Source organism: Podarcis cretensis, assembly GCF_951804945.1.
Source record: "Podarcis cretensis genome assembly, chromosome: 3".
NCBI classification, from domain to species: Eukaryota; Metazoa; Chordata; class Lepidosauria; order Squamata; family Lacertidae; genus Podarcis; species Podarcis cretensis.
This window is the reverse complement of record NC_137172.1, coordinates 115,559,879-115,583,214: the sequence shown is the minus strand read 5'-3', so window position 1 is coordinate 115,583,214 and position 23,336 is coordinate 115,559,879. Positions and strand designations below refer to the sequence as shown.

Here is a 23,336-nt window from a genome sequence, read left to right as displayed (position 1 = left end):
AGTGTATGTAACCTGAAGTGTATGTAACCCGAGGTACCACTGTATCTGACTTTTAGAAGACATCTGAAGGCAGCCCTGTTTAGGGAATTTTTTAATGTTTGATGTTTTAATTGTATTTTTAATATTCTGTCAGAAGCCGCCCACAGTGGCTGGGGAAACCCAGCCAGATGGGCGGGGTATAAATAATGAATTATATCATCATCATCATCATCATCATCATCATCCTATAAATACTATCTCGTTCTTTACTTAGGTGAGGGAAATCCAGCCGAAGTGGTTTTGAATCAGTTCAGAATGTTGAATGGTTTCTTTAAATGTAAAGGTTCATCATTGTTCCACTCGATGTGTATGTCTTTAAGGGGCCAGAGCAAGGGCCAGAGCAAAATAACGAGACCCAGCTTTACAGCTGTGAAACATAGCAGGTGCTGCTGAGTTGTATTGATTAAGCAGTGTCAGCAATTGGGTGTAGTATATAAGGAGCAGCACCTAGCTCTCCCATTACCCTGGGGGATGGGTTGGTGGTTGGGTCTGGTTTGTTGATGTATTTAGTGTAAATGGAGTTTTTGTTTTTCTTATTAAAACCTTGTTTAAGTTATTTTTGAGTCCCTTTTTAATACATGGTCTACCCAGCAAGCTCTCTGCAGCGCTACCATACTGCAAATAGCCAACACAGAACTGTGATAAACTGTAACTTGACCCCCTAAAAAAATTAATCAATGATTATACCGTATTTTTCGCCCTATAGGACGCACTTTTCCCCCTCCAAAAATGAAGGGGAAATGTGTGTGCGTCCTCTGGGGTGAATGCAGGCTTTCGCTGAAGCCTAGAGAGCGAGAGGGGTCGGTGCCGCAGCGCCAGCCCCACAAGGTCGGGGGACAGCGGGGAGGCGGAACGCCACCATCCCACTGTCTCCCGATGTGGTTTGGAGGCTGACGGCGGGGAGACGCATGCTTCTCCCTGCCGCCAGCCCCGCAAGCTGCGGGGACAGCTGGGAGGCGCAGCGTGTCTTCCCGCTGTCCCCGGACCTGGTCTCCAGGCGGGCAGCGGGGAGAAGAGCGCTGCTGGCCCCACAATCGCCTGGGGGGGAAATAATTTTTTTTCCCCTTTATTTCCCCCCAAAAAAACTTGGTGCGTCCTATGGGCCGGTGCGTCCTATGGGGCGAAAAATACGGTATGTAATTTGAAGGAGGAAATGGCACATCCTTTAATGATGTCAGTTGTCTTTGTCAAATGAGAAGGTAGAATGAATTTCAGTTCTCGAACATTCGTTTTGCAATGATTAGCATAGCAAGAGCTGGAGGGAACAGTTTTAGGGCACTTTTCCCTGGTGATGAAAACAACAAGCTCAATGTCAATACGTACACCTGTGGTGCGGCCACATTTCGACATTGCTGAGCATGCTCACAGCAGCTTCCTAAGTACAAAGAGCTCTGGGTCAAGTAGTTTACAGATAGACACTTGGCATCCGTATTCTGAGCCACATTTTCTGGGAAACGGCATTTCCCTGAGGAGATTTCACCCTTCCCATATCCAAGAATCTCCTGACGAGTCTGCTGATTCTCCAGAGAGGAGGAGCAGTGTTCTGCTTTCTACTTATTCAGCTCCAGCACCAAGTCAGTCAGTCAGTCAGTCAGTCAGTCAGTCAGTCAGTCAGTGTGTCGGAGAGAGAGAGAGACTGAGTGTTAGAGATTGTGTGTAGAGATAAGGTTGCTGCTAAGAGCAGCTGCAGACACTCAGTGCAGCATTCATTTATGCTTAGACCTATTTAGCTCTGTATATAGTTTTGTATTATAGTTGTAGTTATAGAATAAAAGAAGATATTCTACAGAGCTGCTCTCCGAGTCGTTTATACACTGCTAGACTCTGCTATACTCTGCTGTGCGACGACTGTATTGTAGAAGTGAATCCAGTGCTCACAACTCTAAGCTGTGAGTCCACAGCACTTTGACCTGTTCCTGTGCAGAAGGTGGTCTCTGGAAGTGCTACCCAGCTCACCTAGCCCAGTCGGGGTTGAAGTGCATGAGTCCAGTTGGTGACACTGGCTCAAGGGCGATGCTGATATTCCCTAGGGTCCTGGTGGCTTGGATGCTGCCACTGCAACATCCTCCCTTAAAGAGGGCACATACTGCGGTGAGACCTGGAAAACCGACACCCTGTGTTGTGGGTGGTTACGATTGGTCAGCCACAACACCCCATTGGCAGGTCCCTCGTAGCTGGGTGCAATGTGGCCAATGGGACGCAGTCCAAACGGTTCAAGGGACCTATTTATGCCCATGCATGTGACCCAGAGCTTCCTCTTTCAGCATGTGCATTCAGAATATCCGCCCACCTCTCCCTACTTTAAGGGCTTTGTGCTTGACCTTGCTATGCCGTTGTGTGTCGTCTGTCGTTAGGACAGAGGCACAGCAGGGATTTTCCCCACTTAGCTGATTGGCTGGTGCCATTTGGGTTTCGCCTGCCACGTAGCAAATCATCACAACTTGTAAGGTTGTGGATAGGCTCTGGTTCAGGTGATAGGGATGGGAGAATGCTCTCGCCATCCCTATGTGAAGGGTATTCCGTTAAAGGAATCCAGGGACTCATTGATTTTGGTCAACCCCTGAGAGGGGGTTGTGCCCGTGCCTGAGTCCAGGGGAACATTTGGGTGGCGGAGATAGCCAGTTCCTGGCTTTCCGCTTATCCAGGTGTTCACCCTTGACTGACCTATGCTGGAACCCTGGGTCAGTGCTACCTGCATGGCAGGGCGCTAGTTGAACCAGAGCCTATGCAACCAGTCAGTTTCTGAAATCAATAAAGTTGTGGCCTAAATTCTGCCAAAAACCAAACCCAAAATTTGAGTCAAGTGTGAATTTATTTAGGGGGCAGATTTCTGGGTCTGAACATGCAAAATGGCGCTCAATTTGTAATGTTAAGCATATTATGTTCAGCATAGGTTCATCTTCTGAGACAGGGAATTAAGAACTTTGGTACCATCCCGTAAGATGGTAGCAACCGCTTGCCCAGGATATGATATCTGAAAAGAGAATAAAGCGGTATTTACCATGAACCATGCTGGATGTTGCTAAAAGGAATAACAGTGATGAGAGAAGAAAGCATTTGACAGTCCTTGTGCACCTTGGTGAGCCTGCCATGGGTGGTTTTACTCGGTATTTCAATTATGGGGAGAAAGCTTAGGAGATCCTTCCTGAAAGCCATAAACTCTGCTCCTGACCCCCTCCAACTAAAGCCAAACTATGCCTCTGTAACCTACTAAAAGCAGCAGCTAGGAGGGCACATCACAAAGGGTAGGGGTACAGCCTTTTGGCCAGGGCCCTGCAGGATCTGATTTCTTTTCACACGGCCTGTAAGACAGAGTTGTGTAAGACAGAAGGAGAAAGGAAAAAAAGAAAGAGGGGGAGGGGATCAAGTTGATTCCAGGCACTGGACTTTGGCTTGGAATCAACTTTGGCTTGGAATCAAGACTTTGGCTTGGAATCAACTTGATCCCCTCCCTTCCTTCCTTCCTTCCTTCCTTCCTTCCTTCCTTCCTTCCTTCCTTCCTTCCTTTCTTTCTTTCTTTCTTTCTTTCTTTCTTTCCTTTCTCCTTCTGTGATGGAACTCCTATGTGGGGACTTCCCTGGCTTTTTCCTGGCCCACGTAGGACCAGTCTTCATAGTTAGCCTTGGTGAAGACTTGACGTTTTCACCCCCCAAAAAGTTTTTGATCTGAGTTTCCACTGAAATGAGGCTGCATTTTAATGTTGTATTTTAATCTTGTTTTTTAAGTTGAATTTCAATCAATTGTTTTTATGCCTGGTGTTAGCCGCCCTGAGCCCAGTCTTGGCTGGGGAGGGCGGGGTATAAATAAAACTTATTATTATTATTATTATTATTATTATTATTATTATTATTTTATTATTCCCTATAATTTGAACACGGCCAATCTGTATTAGGGGAGGTGCCATCACATCTCTCTGACACCTCTTATATATTTATTGTTTCAGAACAACCTTAATGCCGGCAGAGAATGAAGTCTTGGTTCTTGTTATTGTTTTTGGAAAGGGGTTATTTTTTCAATTGCTACCGGGCAATGAGGTGATAAGTCTGTACGGCTGCCACTTTTTTTAAAAAAAGAAAAGCAAGATAACATTGACTTTATGTTACAACATTGTAATGAGGGATATCTATAATGGGGATAAAGTACACACATTGATGGGTCATATCCGACAGGAAGGAAACAGAGTTGAAAAAGAGCGAGTGCCCTTTGAGAAGTCCCCTGGAACACTTACTGGATTGTTTGTCCGAAGCATTTGGTTAATTATCTCTCCGGTAGTAAACAAGGAACATCTTGAACCGAGACTAGGCAAACCTGCTGAAACATTTGCTACTCTTATATTGACATTCCGCAAATCGGCCAGCTCCTCTCCTCACCTTTTATAGTCCAATTTGGCCTACTTGGAGCTTTGCTTTCACGTTTTTAGGTTCTCTAATCTGGAGGATCAAAGGACAGGCTGTTGTGACTGCACAAATGCTCTCTTCTAAGCAATGCCTTGAGTTGAGGACACTCGGCAGAATTTCTCTTAAACTATGGGGCCATCCGAAGGTTATCCACATTTACTCTGAAGGCAGTCGTGTAGATTTCACGAGGAATTACTCCCAAGTTGAGGGGTTGTTGTTTTTTTGGTGGGTGGGGTAAGTTCATTTTTAAAAAAAAGTAATTTTTATTTGCGTTTTTACATACAATTCAAAAAGAATAGGTAAAGAATATAAGGAATGTAAAAACAAAACCACAACAAACTAAGGAAACAAAACAAAACAAAACACCTAAAGACTTCCTCTCCTTCTCTGTTATCTTTTCTTTTCCCTCTCCTCCATGTATTCCAAGTTACAAAGTTCTACTCTTCTTACTAGTTATCTCCTACTCCCTCATATACTGCTAAATTTATTCAAGTCCTGCTAATCTGTTCACTTCTTTATACTGGTTTTTAAAAAGGGTGGGTGGTAAATTCAGTTCAGTTCACTTTTTAATATCAACCTGCTCCAATTAAAACTTCTCGAAACAGTATGCAAAGCAAAGCATAACAATCCTTCGAAATGTGCGCTTCTCCAAATTTTGAGATGCAGCTGTCTAGCCAGATAAATCATTCACAAAAATGCAAATACGTGAGGGAAATGCATATATTAGTGAAAATAATATATGAAAACGTGTTACATGAAGAAAAATTCATTGCAGAATGTGCATGTTAGGCAAAACTGCATACACAAAAGTGTTTATTAGGAGATAAAGCTAAAGGGACCCCTGACCATTAGGTCCAGTCGTGGCTGACTCTGGGGTTGCGGCCCTCATCTCACTTTATTGGACGAGGGAGCCGGCGTACAGCTTCCAGGTCAGGTGGCCAGCATGACTAAGCCACTTCTGGCGAACCAGAGCAGCGCACAGAAACGCCGTTTACCTTCTTGCCGGAGAGGTACTTATTTATCTACTTGCACTTTGACGTGCTTTCGAACTGCTAGGTTGGCAGGAGCAGGGACCGAGCAACGGGAGCTCACCCCGTCGCGGGGATTCGAACCGCCGACCTTCTGATCGGCAAGTCCTAGGCTCTGTGGTTTAACCCACAGCGCCACCCATGTCCCTTATTAGGAGATATGCACACTTAAAATGCTGGTGGATTTTCATGAGGGTTTTTGTTTGAAAAAAAGAAAAGAATTGCATACTTATGTACACCTTCCTCCCAACTAAGTGTACATGAAATACCAGCTTGTCAACACAGAGGAAATGCAGCAGTGACAATGTTGTACTGACTTATTATTAAAAATAATGTAAACATTCAGCCATCTTAGAAGGTGTTTTTTAAAAAAAAATTCGAAGAAAAAGGGCTCAGCCAAATTTGGCATGTGTGTGTCATGTAGCTGTTTTAAAAGATACAGAAAAGGACAGGGTAAACAATGCAAAACAAATCTTCATCCTTGCAGCAGAAGCAAACAAGCATGGGTGGTTTGGGTTCAGGCTGGGCCAAACTTTCTCAGAAAATAACCTTCAAACAAGTTTTTGGTTGTGGTTTTCTTTATCAAACTCCCCCTGAACCATTGGACAGTTTTAGTCCTCCCCTGGGGAATGTTCAGTGAAATGGCAATCCTAGTATCCCCACTTGAACATAGGTAATATAATAATAATAATAATAATAATAATAATAATAATAATAATAATATTTATACCCCGCCCATCTGGCTGAGTTTCTCCAGCCACTCTGGGCAGCTTCCAACAAAGAATTAAAAATACATTAAAACATCAGTCATTAAAAACTTCCCTAAACAGGACTGCCTTCAGATGTCTTCTAAAGGTCAGATAGTTGTTTATTTCCTTGGCATCTGATGGGAGCGTGTTCCACAGGGCAGGCGCCACTACCGAGAAGGCCCTCTGCCTGGTTTCCTGTAACCTCACTTCTCACAGGGAGGGAACCGCCAGAAGGCCCTCGGAGCTGGACCTCAGTGTCCGGGCTGAGCGATGGGGGTGGAGATGCTCCTTCAGGTATACTGATATTTTAATATCAGGTTCTAATATTGCATTTTAATTATGTTGAAGGAAACTGTGGGCTTGATCCCTTCTCCTTTCATTCCTCTCCTCCTCTGCCAAGATGAATAACAGAGCTTCATTCAATTATGAGTGACCCAAAATTTCCAAGAAGAGGGGTGTATGAGAAGGGAATTTCACTTTCCATCCCTCAGGAATTATCTGTGAAATCTTCCACCCTCCCCTGCAACTTTGCGACTTGCAAACAATGTGGAGAATTGTAGCAGACTGTCTTCATGTAACCCTAGTTTGGATCATATGCTCTATTTCCAGGGGATAGGACCAGGGTTTCTAAGAAAACAATCAGTTAACCAGTATACTTTTACAAACTCACCTAAACAGTTGCATGAAACCTCAAATCACCAAGCCTTATGCCCATGCTATGATTTCCAGTAATCTTTCGAACAGCCCTGTAAGGTAGTCAAATGCTGATATTGCAATATTGTAGATGATGGGGATAGCAATGACAAACCTAGATAGCATCTTAAAAAGCAGAGACATCACTTTGCCAACAAAGGTCCGCATAGTTAAAGCTATGGTTTTCCCAGTAGTGATATATGGAAGTGAGAGCTGGACCATAAAGAAGGCTGATCGCCGAAGAATTGATGCTTTTGAATTCTGGTGCTGGAGGAGACTCTTGAGAGTCCCATGAACTGCAAGATCAAACCTATCCATTCTGAAGGAAATCAGCCCTGAGTGCTCACTGGAAGGACAGATCCTGAAGCTAAGGCTCTAATACTTTCACCACCTCATGAGAAGAGAAGACTCCCTGGAAAAGACCCAGATGTTGGGAAAGATGGAGGGCACAAGGAGAAGGGGACGACAGAGGATGAGATGGTTGGACAGTGTTGTCAAAGCTACCAGCATGAGTTTGTCCAAACTGCGGGAGGCAGTGGAAGACAGGAGTGACTGGCGTGCTCTGGTCCATGGGGTCACGAAGAGTCGGACATGACTAAACGACTAAACAACAACAAAGACGATAGGGATAATGGACTGTCATAAGCTGTTTAGCAAGTTGAAATTTGAACTTCCTGCCTTATTCCCTCCAACAGCGTACTCTCCACTTGCTCTCAGAATGCTCTGTTTGGTGAAAAAACAGAGGTCCATCTGTGCTGTTTGTTTTTTAAGAAACTACCTCAGAGAACAGTGAATTCGCCCCTGACACTTAATAGCGTTTCTGTCTTCACCCTTATCTCCATTACTTCGTTAATGGGTGTTGCTTACATTCTTCTCCACTTTAGCCTGACTTGCTACTATGGGGATGATATGGCCTGGTTTGCGCATGGGCCAGAATGAGATGCCAAAAACTGCAGTGGTAGAATGGACCCAACTACTTGAAGCTGTGGTGAAGGAATCATGTTTTTAATCCCCCACATACTGGAGTAAATATTTGAACTATTTGAAAAGCAAATGTAATAAACAGATAACGCTAGTAGGACCGCAAGAAGTTCTGTAAGGAGAACTATTTGAAATATTGCAAGAAAGACTATGATGAGAATTATCAGTTAAGGATAATTAAAAGTAATAGAGAAATTAAGAAACACAGAACAAGTGATAAAGAACGGAAAATCTTCAGAAGTTGTTGATGGAAGTCTAAAATAGTGTATAAGATAAGAAGTTACGTTAAATGGTTGTTGGAAATGATATGTTAAAAAAAACCCCAATAAAAATGTATTTTTAAAAAAGAAAATTGCTGAGGCCCGCTAGTGACAAAATGGTGGTTCAGGGACACAAAATGGTGGCAGATGGAGACCTAATCAGTTGGCAGTTGCTGAAATCATTCTCTGCTGATATCTAACCAATCTTTGGAAATGGCTATGTTCTTTGTCACTGCATTTTCCTTGTTGTAAGGGGTTCCAAAACTCAGCTTTCCTCAAGCTAAGTAGATGCCTGCCCTTTCCTGAATTTAGGCAGAAATTGCTGATCGAAAGACTAAGTTGTTTCATAATTCTTCCTTCCCACCCTCACCTGCCTCTCAAAGTATTTTTACCTATCTTCTGTAATTTCTTCTCCTACTCTTCTTTCACACTCAACTTGCATCTAATTCCCCATCACACACACACACACACATGAAAAAAAAAATCCTGCTATTTTATTTCATTCCTCCTCCCTGGTCCTTTTGCATTCCTTTCTTCCTCTTATAATAGCTTGACGCTCTTATTCCTTTAATTGTAATTATCACTTTTTAATTTGTTTATTAGCAACAACAGTGGCAGCAACAACCTTTCATCTCATTTCTTTCAACACTTCCTCAGCCCCTTCCTTCCTTCCGTCCCTTCCCTTAATTCAGCATGCAATTTGCTGATGCTTGCAGTGGTCCAGTCAAAGGTGATGACATGTCTAGGAGGTCGATAAGGCAAGTGAGGAAGCCCTGGGCAGGATGTGTCACTAAAACCCACCTGAAAGGTTGGATCCCAGCCCTCTGTGTTGGCTTTTAATCATAAGGTGCTTTTTTAAAAACAAGGAAAAAGATGGCTTCCTCAACTGTAGCCTAACGTTTTGCAGTCTATTCAACCCTCTCAAGTTTCTACCACCACATTCTGCTACACATATAGGCCAGAAAGCAGGAGAAGGGCTGGCTCCACCATTAGGCAGAGTGAAGCAGTGGCCTCAGGCAGCTGATTTGGGCTGACATGAAAGGACAGCAAACTAATTTATTTATATTGTATCTGGACTCCCAAGGAGAAGTGCTTGTGGGATTTTTCTGCTAGACTTGCATACTGTGCATCTTGACTGAGGGGGAAAGTGAGAGAGGGAACATTTGCTGCTTTGGGCAGCAAACTGTACTGAGCCAGCCCTGAGAGGAAAAACGAAATTGGATCTAGTTTCCCTTTCCTCACATGACGCTCTCATGAAAAGAACCAAAAAAAGCTCTTCCTTGAGCAGATGTTACCTCCTGGGTCCAGAAGGGTACCTATGGATCAAAGCCTAAAATTCTCTGTGCATTACACCAGCACCAGTATGTTCTGTGTACCATTATCAGATATTTCAGGGGAAAGGAAGCGATTTTTAAAAAATATATATTTTTTAAAAAACCCAGCTCACTACGGCATCAGGGTAATAACAACTAATAAATCTCTCGAAAATCTTGGCAGATTGTTGTGGGTGTCAGGGAAGATTGTTGATCTGGAGCTACATCTTTTGCATAATGAAGCCATTGCATCAAACTGTCATAAGAATATTCCATTCTCAGCTGTCTGACTCCATGCCAAGAAAATCCTGAAAATATTACCATCGAGATTCCCTATGGCCTATGCATTTTCAGCTGCTTCATAGCACTGAAGGGCCAGGCCATCCCTAACAGTGAATGAACGCCAAGTGTTACTCATTACATGCATTCATCCTCCAGCATGCTGGCCTCTGAACCTGAAGAATCCTCCGAGCTGCATACTCTGAAGTCTTGGCAGAAAACTCAGCAAAGATGTCGGAGGGGCACGCAACAGCTACGCAGGCACAGAATATGCATTTGAACGGGAAACAAGGGAAGTCCTACAATGATGGCGTTTGACACCATCTTCATTTGTGCACAATATCCATCTGTTTGCACAAAACTTTGCACAAGAAGAAGAGTTTGGATTTGATATCCCGCTTTATCACTACCCGAAGGAGTCTCAAAGCGGCTAACAATCTACTTTCCCTTCCTCCCCCACAACAAACACTCTGTGAGTTTAGTGAGGCTGAGAGACTTCAGAGAAGTGTGACTAGCCCAAGGTCACCCAGCAGCTGCATGTGGAGGAGCTGAGAGGCGAACCTGGTTCCCCAGATTACGAGTCTACTGCTCTGAACCACTACACCACACTGGCACAACAAAACAACTCCACGTTTTCTAACAAAAATGGGGGGAAACAGAGGGAATAACTAAATGAACAGATGCCAGCATGGTGTAGTGGTTCAGAGTGGTGGACTTGTAATCTGGTGAACTGGGTTTGATTCCCCGCTCCTCCACATGTAGCTGCTGGGTGACCTTGGGCTAGTCACACTTCTCTCAAGTCTCTCAGCCTCACTAAACTCACAGAGTGTTTGTTGTGGGGGAGGAAGGGAAAGGATATTCTTAGCCGCTTTGAGACTCCTTTGAGTAGAGATAAAGCGGGATATCAAATCCAAACTCTCTCTCTAATGGCCAGTTGAATGGGAGGCAGAAATCAGGGAAATGGGATCTGTGCCGAATCTATGTGCTGATTACAATCAGACTGAAGAATATCCCCCAGATGCTTATAATCATCAACTCATAGAATCATAGTCTTGGAAGGGACCCCAAATTTCATCTAGCCCAACCCCCTGGCAATGCAGGAATCTCAACTAAAGCCAGCCAACCTCTGCTTAAACACCTCCGATGAAGGAGAGGGCACCACTTCCCGAGAGAGTCCATTCAACTGTCAAACAGCTCTTAGAAAAACTTGGTACAACTGTGTCCCACCACTGAAAAATGCTACTCTTAATCTGTACTCAAATTGCTCTGTCGATGAATGTAGAATGAGGAAGAGGCAGAGAGGAGGGCAAAGGAAGTGCAATCTTCTCAAACCCCAAGATAGGAAGTACCGTATTTTTCGCTCCATAAGACACACTTTTTTCCTCCTAAAAAGTAAGGGGAAATGTCTGTGCATCTTATGGAGCAAATGTGTGGTCCCTGGAGCCGAATTGCCTAGGGGTGAAAAGCAGATTGTGCCTCTTTTTTTGCTCTTTTTTTAGAAAGAGGGAAGGGGGTGTTGAAACGAACTGCTGAGCAGCTGATCGGCAAGCGATCGGGAGGGAGATAAGGGACGCTAGCGATAAAGGAGGCTGCCTGGGGGGGAGGTAAAAGCACATGAATCCTCTGGATTTTTGCATTGGGTCACCCCAAATTCACCATCAGATCACATAGCATGTCCATGGCTGCAGCCTGCACAAAAAAAAATATGCATCCACTGTTTCATGGGGCCGCAATGGTGCAAAAACGTGTTTACAAAGCACGGATCCACATGGATCCTCAGGATTTTTGCATTGGGTCACCCCAAATTCACCATCAGATCACATAGCATGTCCATGGCTATGCCTGCACCAAAAAAATTATGCATCCATTGTTTTGTGGGGCCGCAATGGTGCAAAAACGTGGTTACAAAACACGGATCCACAAGGATCCTCAGGATTTTTGCATTGGGCTACCCCAAACTCACTGTAAAATCACATATCATGTCTGTGGCCACAGCATGAACCACAAAAATCATACATCCACTGTTTCGTTCAGAATATTTTTTTTCTTGGTTTCCTCCTCTAAAAACTAGGTGCGTCTTATGGTCAGGTGCGTCTTATGGGGCGAAAAATATGATATAAAAAGTCTTATTCAGGCACTACCACTCTAAGGCAAAACATGTACAGCAGATGTTTAGCCCCATTTTTGAGGTCACACAACTGAGGCCTCATTTGGACCTCTTACTGTTAGTTCTCCTAAATGTAGATCGAAATCAACTCAGGGAGGTCTTCAGCTGATCAGCAAGGGTTCCTAACTCCCAACAGTTTAACAACAAAATGACTTCTCCCCCAGTTGAGTGCTGAAATGAGGGCAGCTAACCAAAAACAGACTTCTGTGTGCAATGACAATGAGCTCAGTTCAGTTCTGGTACTGAAAACAAATTCCTAAGGCTCAGGATATACTCCAAGGCATCCTGTTCATTAATTCTAGCTTTTATGCCTGGTCCTTATTGGTAGATCTTGTGGTTCTGGTAAAAAACAACAACAAAAACCCCAAAGCAGATCTGGAAAGCCTGAAGTCTGCCCACTTCACTTCTGTGTCCCTTGTGATCTGCTCCTTCTATTGCCTCCAGTAATCTGATGTGAAAAGCTGCCCCTGATATCATTAAAAGTCCTGTTCATTGAAGATGGAGCTCAGATAAGGACCGTGAGATGTCGGAATGGGAAGAGAAGTGTGTTCATGGTTTTGCTGAGTTAGCGAAATTCCTACCCTCAGTAAACCTGCCACCAGTATCTTTCGGCGAAATCTGAAGCGCTTTGAAGGCAGCACAAACTGAAGATAATATAAAACAGCTTAGCAGAAATCTTAAATATTTACTTTTTTGTTGTTGTTGTTCTACTGCATGTCAGATTGACATTTTGTAGCATTTTAAAAATTACCTACCTGGCAGAGTAATCAAATTGGAATTCAACCACAACAGAAAGGTGTCATTGTTTATATACATTAATAACTTCCATTTTTAAAATACGCGATCAAAATCCCGCTCAACTAACAGAGGAAACATATGCCCTGAAAGAATGGATGCCTTCACTGAATTTTACAGTCACCGATAGAATGATTTGCAGCTTTTCAAATCTCAGCAGTGGAGTGTGTGAAAAATCCTATTACCTTTACTTGCTCCATATGTTTCCTTTAGTGATGCTGCAATAAACTGAACAAGTTCAAATTTTGATCTTGGTATTGGGGGGGTGCACTGGCTCTGTCTCACCCCAAATAACGAGGCAAATCTGAGATATTCAGGGTAGTCTTCCATAGTACCTAGTTAGACAATTGGGGTGGTCTACTTCTTTGTCCGGACTTTGGAAGGTTTCCTACCCAGAAATCCCACATATCCTCAGCTGCCCCCCCCAAAAAAAAAACCTAGGGAGAGAATGTGATTTCTGTTTTCCCTAAAATGGTAAAGTTTGCCCTATCTTTTTGAAATATGCCAGGTTTCATCCCCTCAGACGGGGTGACCATGCCTGCAATTTGCACCAAATCCTGGCCAAAAATAAAAAATAGAGGTAAAGGTAAAGGGAAACCGGACCATTAGGTCCAGTCGTGACCGACTCTGGAGTTGCGGCGCTCATCTCGCTTTATTAGCCGAGGGAGCCAGTGTACAGATAAATAGGTACCTCTCCCGCAGGAAGGTAAACAGTGTTTCCGTGCGCTGCTCTGCTTCGCCAGAAGCGGCTTAGTCATGCTGGCCACATGACCCGGAAGCTGTACGCCAAATCCCTCGGCCAATAAAGCGAGATGAGCGCCGCAACTACAGAGTCGTCCGAGACTTGACCTAATGATCAGGGGTCCCTTTACCTTTACCTTTTAATTTGATGTGCACAGACATGGCAGTAGACCCAACCATGTTAAGCAGGAGATCATGCTCATTCCTTTCCAAGGGATGATTGCTCTTTGGGTTTCCATAATGAAAGCTTTCTGTATTAATACACACACACTGCAAAATAGCCTCCATTTTAAAGCTGCAATGTAAACAATCTCAAATCCCTACTACCCTTCGACGAACGCTTCTGGCAGGAGTCAGTGTTAAAGTTTAGCCAGCGTAGTCTTTGGCATCAAGCAACAATTTGTTTGTGGTCCTCCAAAACTACAGAGATCCCCACCATCTGGTATTACTGTAGCAACTCTCTGGTAACTTTAAATGTATATTGGCTTGGAAAGCAGTTATCTCACCAGAAAATCTGAAAGTTTCCCAGTCAAAAACCTTGCTTCATCTGTTTTCATTGTATAGTGAGTTCAAGTTCAGACCATGCAAAGTGAGTGACTTATGTGCTTCAGGCCTTGATGTGAGCAGGGGAAAAACTGCTCATGAAAGATGCAGGGAAGGGTGGAAAGAATAAAACATTTAAAATTCCAAAGTTATCTCAAAAAATAATGAAAATATTAAGGTGATTTCCTGGATGGTTTGAATTTCAAGTCCTTGTGGCTTCTAAAGAAATCTTGAACAGATATGGGAAAAGTTAGGGAGCTAATTTGGCGTGGGAACAGTGTGCTGCATAATGTAAGCGCAATTCCTTCATATATATTAGCATTATATTTTAAAATAGATGGGTGAAAGAAGTTAGCAAGACCAAAAAAAACCAAAACCCTACAACCAGAATACTAGAAGAAAAGTCTGTAAGTTCCTTGATACAGTCATTCCAATGGAAATGATTGTGCTGGAAAGGGAACCCTTTTATTTATTCCCCGCCCCCAAATCACTTACTTGCCACCTATGAAAGCACCAGTATTTGGGGTGTTTTTATTCCATTTAGTAAATTTGGAGAGCTAGCCAGTAAAGGTCCATTGTCCAAGTAATCCACTAGTATCTTTGAGAGATATCCAAGGTCTGATTTCTAGTTTTTCAGCCAACAATGCTTCACCTTCTGGATCTCAAGCTGCTTACCTAAAATATAGTGGTGAAATTGGTACTAGTACTACTACTACTAAACCTGTTACTATTTATTACATTTCTATTCCACCATTCCTCCCAAAGGAACCCAGTGTATTGTCACAGCCTACTGACTGTATTTGCTACAGAGCTACTGAAGGTTTCCTAGTGTCCTTTCTTGGCCATTTGATGCCTGCAGGAGCAAGAACAAAGTCCTCTGGGGACCAAGTGGAGCTACATGGGACACACAATTTGTAGTAAGCAGCAGCAATTCAGAGCTGATTAGCTGTGAGGGAGTCAAGGAAGGGCAGCTGGAGACAGAAGGTTTCATATGAAATTAGATATCAGAACAGGAGATAAACTGCAGCACCACGGACAGCTCCAAGGCAGACAACTTGCTCCTACCACCCACCACCAGATCCAAACTGATGGTATCACAGTGCAGGTTCTGATGCACCATCAAACCTTATCTTTCCTTGGAGCCTAGCATTCTGGTCTGCTATAGTTTCCAGGGAACTATATATTTCCCAGAATCATTCAGATGAGTCGTAAGTAAGCTTTGCAATCCTCTGGCATCTCAGAAAAAGAGGAATAAGTGCCCCTTGCATCCTGGCTGGTTGGTGAGATTGTTCCTTAGGAGAGCTCCAGCTGCCTGCTCCACTGAGCTGTTGAACCTGGATCTGTGTTGCTTCCTTCCTGGTCTGCTTCTCCCTTGCCTTGAATAAGGGCAATCTGGACTTATCTAGTACAGTGCTTTCCAAGCTGCTGTTGGAGTCTCTCCAAGCTTCCTAGACCAGGCATAGGCAAACTCAGCCCTCCAGATGTTTTGGGACTACAATTCCCATCATCCCTGACAACTGTTACTGTTAGGTAGGGATCATGGGAGTTGTAGTCCCAAAACATCTGGGGGCCCGAGTTTGCCTATGCCTCTCCTAGACAAATCGATGGCCCCTAGCAATTGAACATGGCCTGTTAGCCTATCATAGGGTTGATGGCATTCTTAGCTAAACAGGAGCTCTGCTTTAAAAAGAAAGGGGGGGAGGAATTAGTCTCCTGTCCCAAAATTCTAGGAAGGCCATAGCTTCTATGATATTTGAATACTGTAGATTATTAGCAGAGGGTGTGGATCATATAAATCTGATTAGCAGCTCATCATTCCAGGATAGCTCCCACCTAGTTAACCAATGATGGTCAAGTCCTACAGAGAAGCAGACACAACTTGCTAGAAATAAGAAGTATATTATTCCTCACCATCCAGCTGGATATTCCTGAAAACCCTCCATACAGACCGACCACAGGGACTGTGCAGCCTTAAAAACAGCCCTTGGGGGCCTATGCCCGGTTTTTTTCTGAGCATAGGACCTCTGGGTAACAATTATTCCAGCAATTTTCCTGTATTTTGCATGTGTGTTGAAAGATTACTTTTTTAAAAAAAATGCAAAATTCGACATGAAAATCAAAACTTAAGAGGGTTGGGTTAAATGTATGTTTTCAATATTGGAGAGAGAGGGAATGGGCAGTGAAGACAGGCTTGCCTCCATTTAAACTGGAATAAACGAAATGATATATAGCCTTGACCTTGAGTAGCCCGCTCATGTTTAAAACTATTAGCCTTGTCTACACTAGCTACATTTGCTACGTTGGCTGATTTGGCTACATTTTTCCGTTAATGTAGACCAGCTGTGTGTATGCACGGAACACAAACATACAATAAACAGATTTAGAATCCTGTTCATAATATTATAGCCAAATCGAGCTGCAAAGTGACAAACAATAATGAACGGGGGGGGGGGGAGAGGGAGACTCCAAGGAGATTACATTCCAGGATCCTGAGACGGCTCCATTGGAAGGCTTGGCACAGAAGAGCGAGCTGGTGGAGATGTAAATTAGCTTCGACAAAGGAAAGATGGAAAGAAAGAAAGAAAGAAAGAAAGAAAGAAAGAAAGAAAGAAAGAAAGAAAGAAAGAAAGAAAGAAAGAATTCACACCTGGGTAGTCAGTCTAGCAAGCTTCAAGATAGGTAGCACCCCCTGTTTCTGAAACGGTTAACTTTCATCAGACGTCCCAAATTGAGGATAGCAACAACCTGCTCTCATTTGTAATACCCTTTGTAGATGATTATACGAAACAAAGATTTTAAACTCAAACCAGGTTTTCCACTGGGGGAGCGTCCAAAGATGTTCGCTGAGAAGGAGAAGAAAGCCAGATGGCATGTGTTGGTATATAGTTAAGAGTTACACAGAGTAAGTCGATAGGAAATGCGAGGGAGGGGAAGGGAAATCACAGCCCGCAGTTTTTCATTATTGGCAAGCGAACACTCCGGGGTGATTGCAAAAGAGCTTTATGGGTTTCTTTCGCTCCCAGGGTAGACTTAAATATTTGTATCATAACACAGGCACAAACTTGCATCCAGGGGTTTACTGGCTGTTTAGAAAGCATTTGGTATATTAAAAATGCAGTTACTCAAGCTTATTGCCACAAAAAGAACTGAAACCATGATACTAATTAAAAACATAACCTTTGGTATCGCTAATATTTGTTTCTCTTTTTTCTTCTTCTTTTAAAAAAAGCTGTTAATAATGGGCAATGCATCTGGAAGGAGAGATTTTCCTTCCAAAATGGAATGTTCACACAGTAACCCTCTTCCTCAAGCCAATGTGTTTTATGAACTTGTCAGCAATTGCGGTAGGATAAGGGGGGTGTGGAGGAAAAATAATCTAATGTGATACACACACACACACACACACACACCAAAAAAAAAATATTCAGGCTTATAATTTTATAATTTGACACCGTTAAAAAGTCACATGGAAGGAACAAAACCTTCCACTTATATTAAAAACTAGAATTACATCCTGGCTGGGGTTCGAATAATGAAATTAAAAGATTTCACTTTGGAGACTTTGAACTAAAATGTTGTAATTCCTTCCATTTCTAAAGCCACGTGTCCTGCATTTCGCAACAGCTAACCTATACTAACACCAGCTGTTATTCCACTAGTTTGTAACTGAGTATGCTACCCCTGGACACTTCATACAGCACCCCATTTTCAATTTTAAGCTTGGAAACAAGTATTTCAATTATACAAGTAACTTGAAAACATCATGAGACCATCGGGCATATGGAAATCTGGCCATTCCCAAACTTTTATTCATCTGTGCAAAATATTTAACCTCCCTTCACCGAAAGACCCCAGGGCGGTGGACAAAAGTGTGGCTAAAATCCTGTTTTTCATTTGTTTGGATGGAGGGTGTTTTCTGACCTTTGCCCAACATGCAAACAGCAGCAGCAGCAGAGGTGCCCCCGCAAAACCAGATTCGAATCAAAGGTACCCCGGATGTTAAGGCAATAACAGCAGCGGTACAAGCCAGCGGAGATTTGTGCATTAACAATGGATAATGCATCACCAGTAAAATCCTATGGCCACTGCTGGTCACTGATTGTACATATCATCTCTAAAGCCCATAGCTAGTCCAGCTGGCATGAGAATAGGCCGCTGGGTTCAATACTGTGAGACACATCTCACACAGCTGTCTCCTCAGAAGCCAATAACATCCCACTGCAACAGCTCTGGCACCTGGTTTCTATTTGGGAATGTAGTTTGCAGTCCGAGGCCTTTCTTGATTCAAAAATAAATTCACTCCTACCCCTGCCCTTTTATTTTTCTCACCATGGTGGCAATGTTAAAAGTTTTAATTCCGTGCACAGTGGTACCTCGGGTTACAGACTCTTCAGGTTACAGACGCTTCAGGTTACAGACTCTGCTAACCCATAAATAGTACCTCGGGTTAAGAACTTTGCTTCAGGATGAGAACAGAAATTGTGCGGCAGCAGCGGGAGGCCCCATTAGCTAAAGTGGTACCTCAGGTTAAGAATGGTTTCAGGTTAAGAACAGACCTCCAGAATGAATTAAGTTCTTAACCCGAGGTACCACTGTAGTAGCCAAGGAGGGCATTTTTTAAAATTCCCCCCTCCTCTGTTTGTGTCAAATTCCAGGCTTGCCAACAATGCCGGTGTGTGGGAAACAGTGAAACTGACGAAAACAAGTGAATTCGTTAAAATCTAATACAAGCAAAGATGCTCAGCTCTGTAGGCAAATGCTACATCATTTGTTACATGCATCTGCTGTCGGCAGGATCAAAGGTAACAAAATATTTCTGTAACGCTAGAACCACGAAGCCCATCCTTAAGAAGATCTCAAGATTACAATATTAACTTTATGGCATTTTATTTTTACTCTTCACTCAGGGATCGCCAAAAAAACCCCTGCGACTACAGTTCCTTTTATGTATTCCTGTGTGCATTTTTATTTATTTATTTAAACCACCAAGGTAGGAGAGATTTATATCATGTAACGCAAGCTCTCAATTGTTTTGGAGAGATACACACATCTTTTATCAATTTATGCAACTGTAAAATGGAAACCTGTGTGTACCCAAAGAAATCAGTAATAAAACCCCAGTGGTTAGCCACAGTACTTAATTTTATGGGTTAGGGGGGTTTCTTTTTCTCTCCCTCCCCCCTTTTTTTAAAGTAAAGACTTGAATGCTTTAAGAATTCCACATTCCTCAAGTCCTGCTTTTCATTTGGGGTTGACAGGCAAAGTTCAGAACACATCATTATGGGGTTCGCAGTCACTGCTAAAGGTAACGCTCATATTACAAATGAATTAATAGAAAACACTTACCTTCCCTACTAGCTTGCCTTTCCTGTTCATGCAAAGGTAAAAGTCTGTCTCTTTCCCTTTGATCCGGACTTGACTGCCAAATGTGTCTGTTTCCACTAGAAGCTGGGCTTGGAAAGGAAGAAGAAGAAAACAGGCATTTACCAGACGGGTCATAGAGTGAATGAGTGAAGAAGAAGATACCTGTTTTCACATAATCTTGTGAGGTGAGACAGAGCATCTATGTTGCGCCCTGAGGCCCCCAAGTAAATAACTTCAAACAGACACATAATTTTAGCTTAAGTTTTTGGGCAAAATTTAGGCCACAACTTTATTGATTACAAAACAAATTGAGCGGTATTGGCCTAGGCATTGGTCAGGGACTATAACTGACTCCTGCCTCTCTGGCAGGCAGTCTGAAAGGGTAAACACCAAATGAGAGAGCAACACCGGTGAAGATCAATTGAAGCTCACCCCAGGGTTCCTGTGCTCCTGGCATGGCCCTAGCCCTTGATCCCAGGGCCAACAGACAAGGCTTAGGCCACACCTAGCAACAACACACCCCATGGGGACGGCTTAAGGGTCCCAAGCGCAACCAGGACCCTCGATTTAGGAGGATCCCATCTGTATCCCTGGGGCAGAGGAGAAGACAAGGGGGGGAGAGAGGCACGATAGCCCTCATGAGCTACCCATTACATGACTGCTTATGCTGCATTAAAGGTAAAGGGACCCTGACCATTAGGTCCAGTCATGGCCAACTCTGGGGTTGCAGCGCTCATCTTGCTTTACCGGCCGAGGGAGCCGGCGTACAGCTTCCGGGTCATGTGGCCAGCATGACTAAGCCGCCTCTGGCGAACCAGAGCAGCACACGGAAACGCCGTTTACCTTCCCGCCGGAGTGGTACCTATTTATCTACTTGCACTTTGACGTGCTTTTCGAACTGCTAGGTTGGCAGGAGCAGGGACCCAGCAACAGGAGCTCACCCCGTCGCGTGGATTTGAACCGCTGACCTGATCGGCAAGCCCTAGGCTCTGTAGTTTAACCCACGGTGCCACCCGTGTCCCATATGCTGCGTTAGAAAGCTGGAATTTTATAGGCTATAAGGCTGCCACAACAGTCAACAGAACCCTGTAGAGTTTGGAATATGTTGCATTATTTCTATAAAAAGAACCACACCTCTGTCTGGCAAACGTTGCCTTCAGGTTCCACATCACAAAAGCAAGTCCTACTGACTATAGATCCTGTTGGAAGGAACTAAATAAAAGGGGGGAAGCTTGGTGGGCAAAACCAGTGCTGTTTTTCTGGGGGTACTTTATTTTGTTTAAAAAAAGAAACAAGTTACTGGAGAAACCTTGTTATACTGCTGTTCTAACACTGCTTGGCACAGTGTAATGTGAACCACCATAAGATCTACGGATGAAGGACGCTATATAAATGTAATAAATAATAAGAATACAGTGGGACCTCAGATTACATACGCTTCAGGTTACATACGTTTCAGGTTAAAGACTCCGCTAACCCAGAAATAGTACCTCAGGTTAAGAACTTTGCTTCAGGATGAGAACAGAAATCGTGCACCGGCAGCGCGGCAGCAGCAGGAGGCCCCATTAGCTAAAGCGGTGCTTCAGGTTAAGAACAGTTTAAGAACGGACCTCCGGAACGAATTAACTAACCCGAGGTACAGTTGTACCTTGGATCCCAAACGCCCTGGAACTCGGACGTTTTGGCTCCCGGACGCCGCAAACCCAGCAGTGATTGTTCCTGTTTGCAAACGTTCCTTTGGAACCTGGACGTCCGACAGGGCTCCCACGGCTTCTGATTGGCTGCAGGAGCTTCCCGCAGCCAATCAGAAGCCGTGATTTGGTTTTTGAACGTTTTGAAAGTCAAACAGACTTCCTGAACGTATTCCATTCGACTTCCAAGGTAAAGGGTAAAGGGACCCCTGACCATTAGGTCCAGTCGGGACTCTGGGGTTGCGGCGCTCATCTTGCTTTATTGGCCGAGGGAGTCGGAGTACAGCTTCCGGGTCATGTGGCCAGCATGACTAAGCCGCTTCTGGAGAACCAGAGCAGCGCACAGAAATGCTGTTTACCTTCCCACCGGAGTGGTACCTATTTATCTACTTGCACTTTGACATGCTTTCGAACTGCTAGGTTGGCAGGAGCAGGGACCGAGCAACCGGAGCTCACCCCGTCGCAGGGATTAGAACTGCTGACCTTCTGATCGGCAAGTCCTAGGGTCTGTGGTTTAACCAACAGCGCCACCCGCGTCACAACTGTACTAATAAGAAAGAACAAGGTTAGAAGCAGCAGGGTACTGCTACCTGCCTCAGGTGGCACCTTGGTTGGGATAGGATAGATCAGGGGACACATTTCTCACGCACACCCTGCAGACCAAGGTTGTCGGGTGGGTGGGGTTATGCACCTGTCAATCACCCAACACCTCAGGCATCAAAATGTCTTGTTGCAGCCCTAGTAAGAGGGCAGAGAGTGGGAGCCACAGGCCTGTGGCAGAGCAGGTGGTGTGCTTCCAGGTGATCCCATGTTCTCTTGACCCCCAGAATTTCCTGTTAAAAGTTCTCAGGGAGCAGGAAAAGACCTTTGCCTAAGAGAAAGACATCTCCCAGAGGTCCAGGGGAGCTTCTGCCAGCCAGAGTAGACAGTATAAGGCAGTTTTGTATTCTCGTTATTCTCATGGCTTCTGTCCTCTCATGTTTCTGTATTCATATGTCAAGGGGGGAGGAGGGAATACAGTCTTTGTGCTATGCATAATGTTGATTGTCAGATAAAAACAACTTTCATTGAACTTTGTCCTAGGGATTCAACAACAAAGCATAACGACAAAAAGGTTTCCCATCGCCCATTGCCTCCTGAGCCAAATGGTGGATTTCAATCATGTATGTAAAGCAGGTCTGCATCTTTTAAAATTCACATTTGTCTCCCTTTTCCAAAACATTCCCATGAAAGCTGGGTAGTTTCAAAACTACAAGATACATCACCTCACCCTCAAACTAAAACAAGTATGAGTAATACCCAGGCTGATTTTAATTTGAAAAATATCACCTTAAAAAGATGTCGGTTCCCTGCTGTGAAAATTAAAACCATCTGGATGGCGTTATTTCCAATAATTAATCTAGCTCTCTTTTGACACTGTTACTAATTAAAATACGATACCCCCTTTTTTCAAGTAAAGAATTTAAATAAATTTTAAAGAGCTAATAAAATAATGTAATAATTTTTTTGGAAATAAATGAAAATTACCTTTCCTCCTACTTGCGCAGGCTAAAAAAAATGCTGTGGCTGTACCTTTTCTGCTAACAAGAACTAATTTAGTCAAGGCAAGGCTCAAGGTAGCAACAGCAAACAGCTTTCATTCACACAAAAACCAAGGACTAGCAGACACCGTGCAATGGGTCTTAAAGGCAAAATGCAAGGTATTTAAAGGGAAAGATTTAGAATAACATTTCCAAGACCACAACTATGAACTTGCTTGCATAGAAGGAAAGACAACTGAGTTCACCGTATTGAATCATGGCGCCAACTTGTTCCTACGCACCCAAATAACTAAGCATAATAATGATAATGGGGCGTAACAAGAGCCAGGCTGTCACATGGGTTAGAGATCCAATCCTGTGATCTATTGAAACCCATTAGGAACAGGACAAAAGGAAGAAACCAACAATGGAAACATTTGCTGGGGTTAGAGTAATTGCAGATAAATTATTTGTCAATTACAGCCATGCCTCAGGTTACAGACGCTTCAAATTGCACGATTTCGGGTTCCGCACTGCGCCAAACCCAGAAGTACTGGAACAGGTTATTTCTGGGTTTCAGTGCTTGCGCATGTGCATGCACAGAAGTGCCAAATTGCGACCCGCACATGCGCAGACGCAACGCTGCGGGTTGCAAACGTGCTTCCTGCACAGATCACGTTTGCAACCTGAGCGTCCACTGTATTCTGCATTTTACATGGCGTGAAATTGGGCCCAAGCTTTGGATCCCCTCAAAGCTGGTATAATTTCATATCAGT

General features: G+C 43.7%; 1 protein-coding gene across 6 annotated transcripts in view; it reads right to left on the bottom strand.

Annotated features, from left to right (window-relative positions):
• The window catches only part of FGF18 (fibroblast growth factor 18), a 142,201-nt gene that overhangs the window by 5,787 nt on the left and 113,078 nt on the right, over window positions 1-23,336 (bottom strand). For all 6 annotated transcript variants that reach the window (XM_079970080.1, XM_079970081.1, XM_079970084.1 and 3 more), the window contains one exon: window positions 19,332-19,438. In XM_079970080.1, the coding sequence (XP_079826206.1) occupies window positions 19,332-19,438 (107 nt within the window). The remainder of the gene's footprint in view (window positions 1-19,331; window positions 19,439-23,336) is intronic.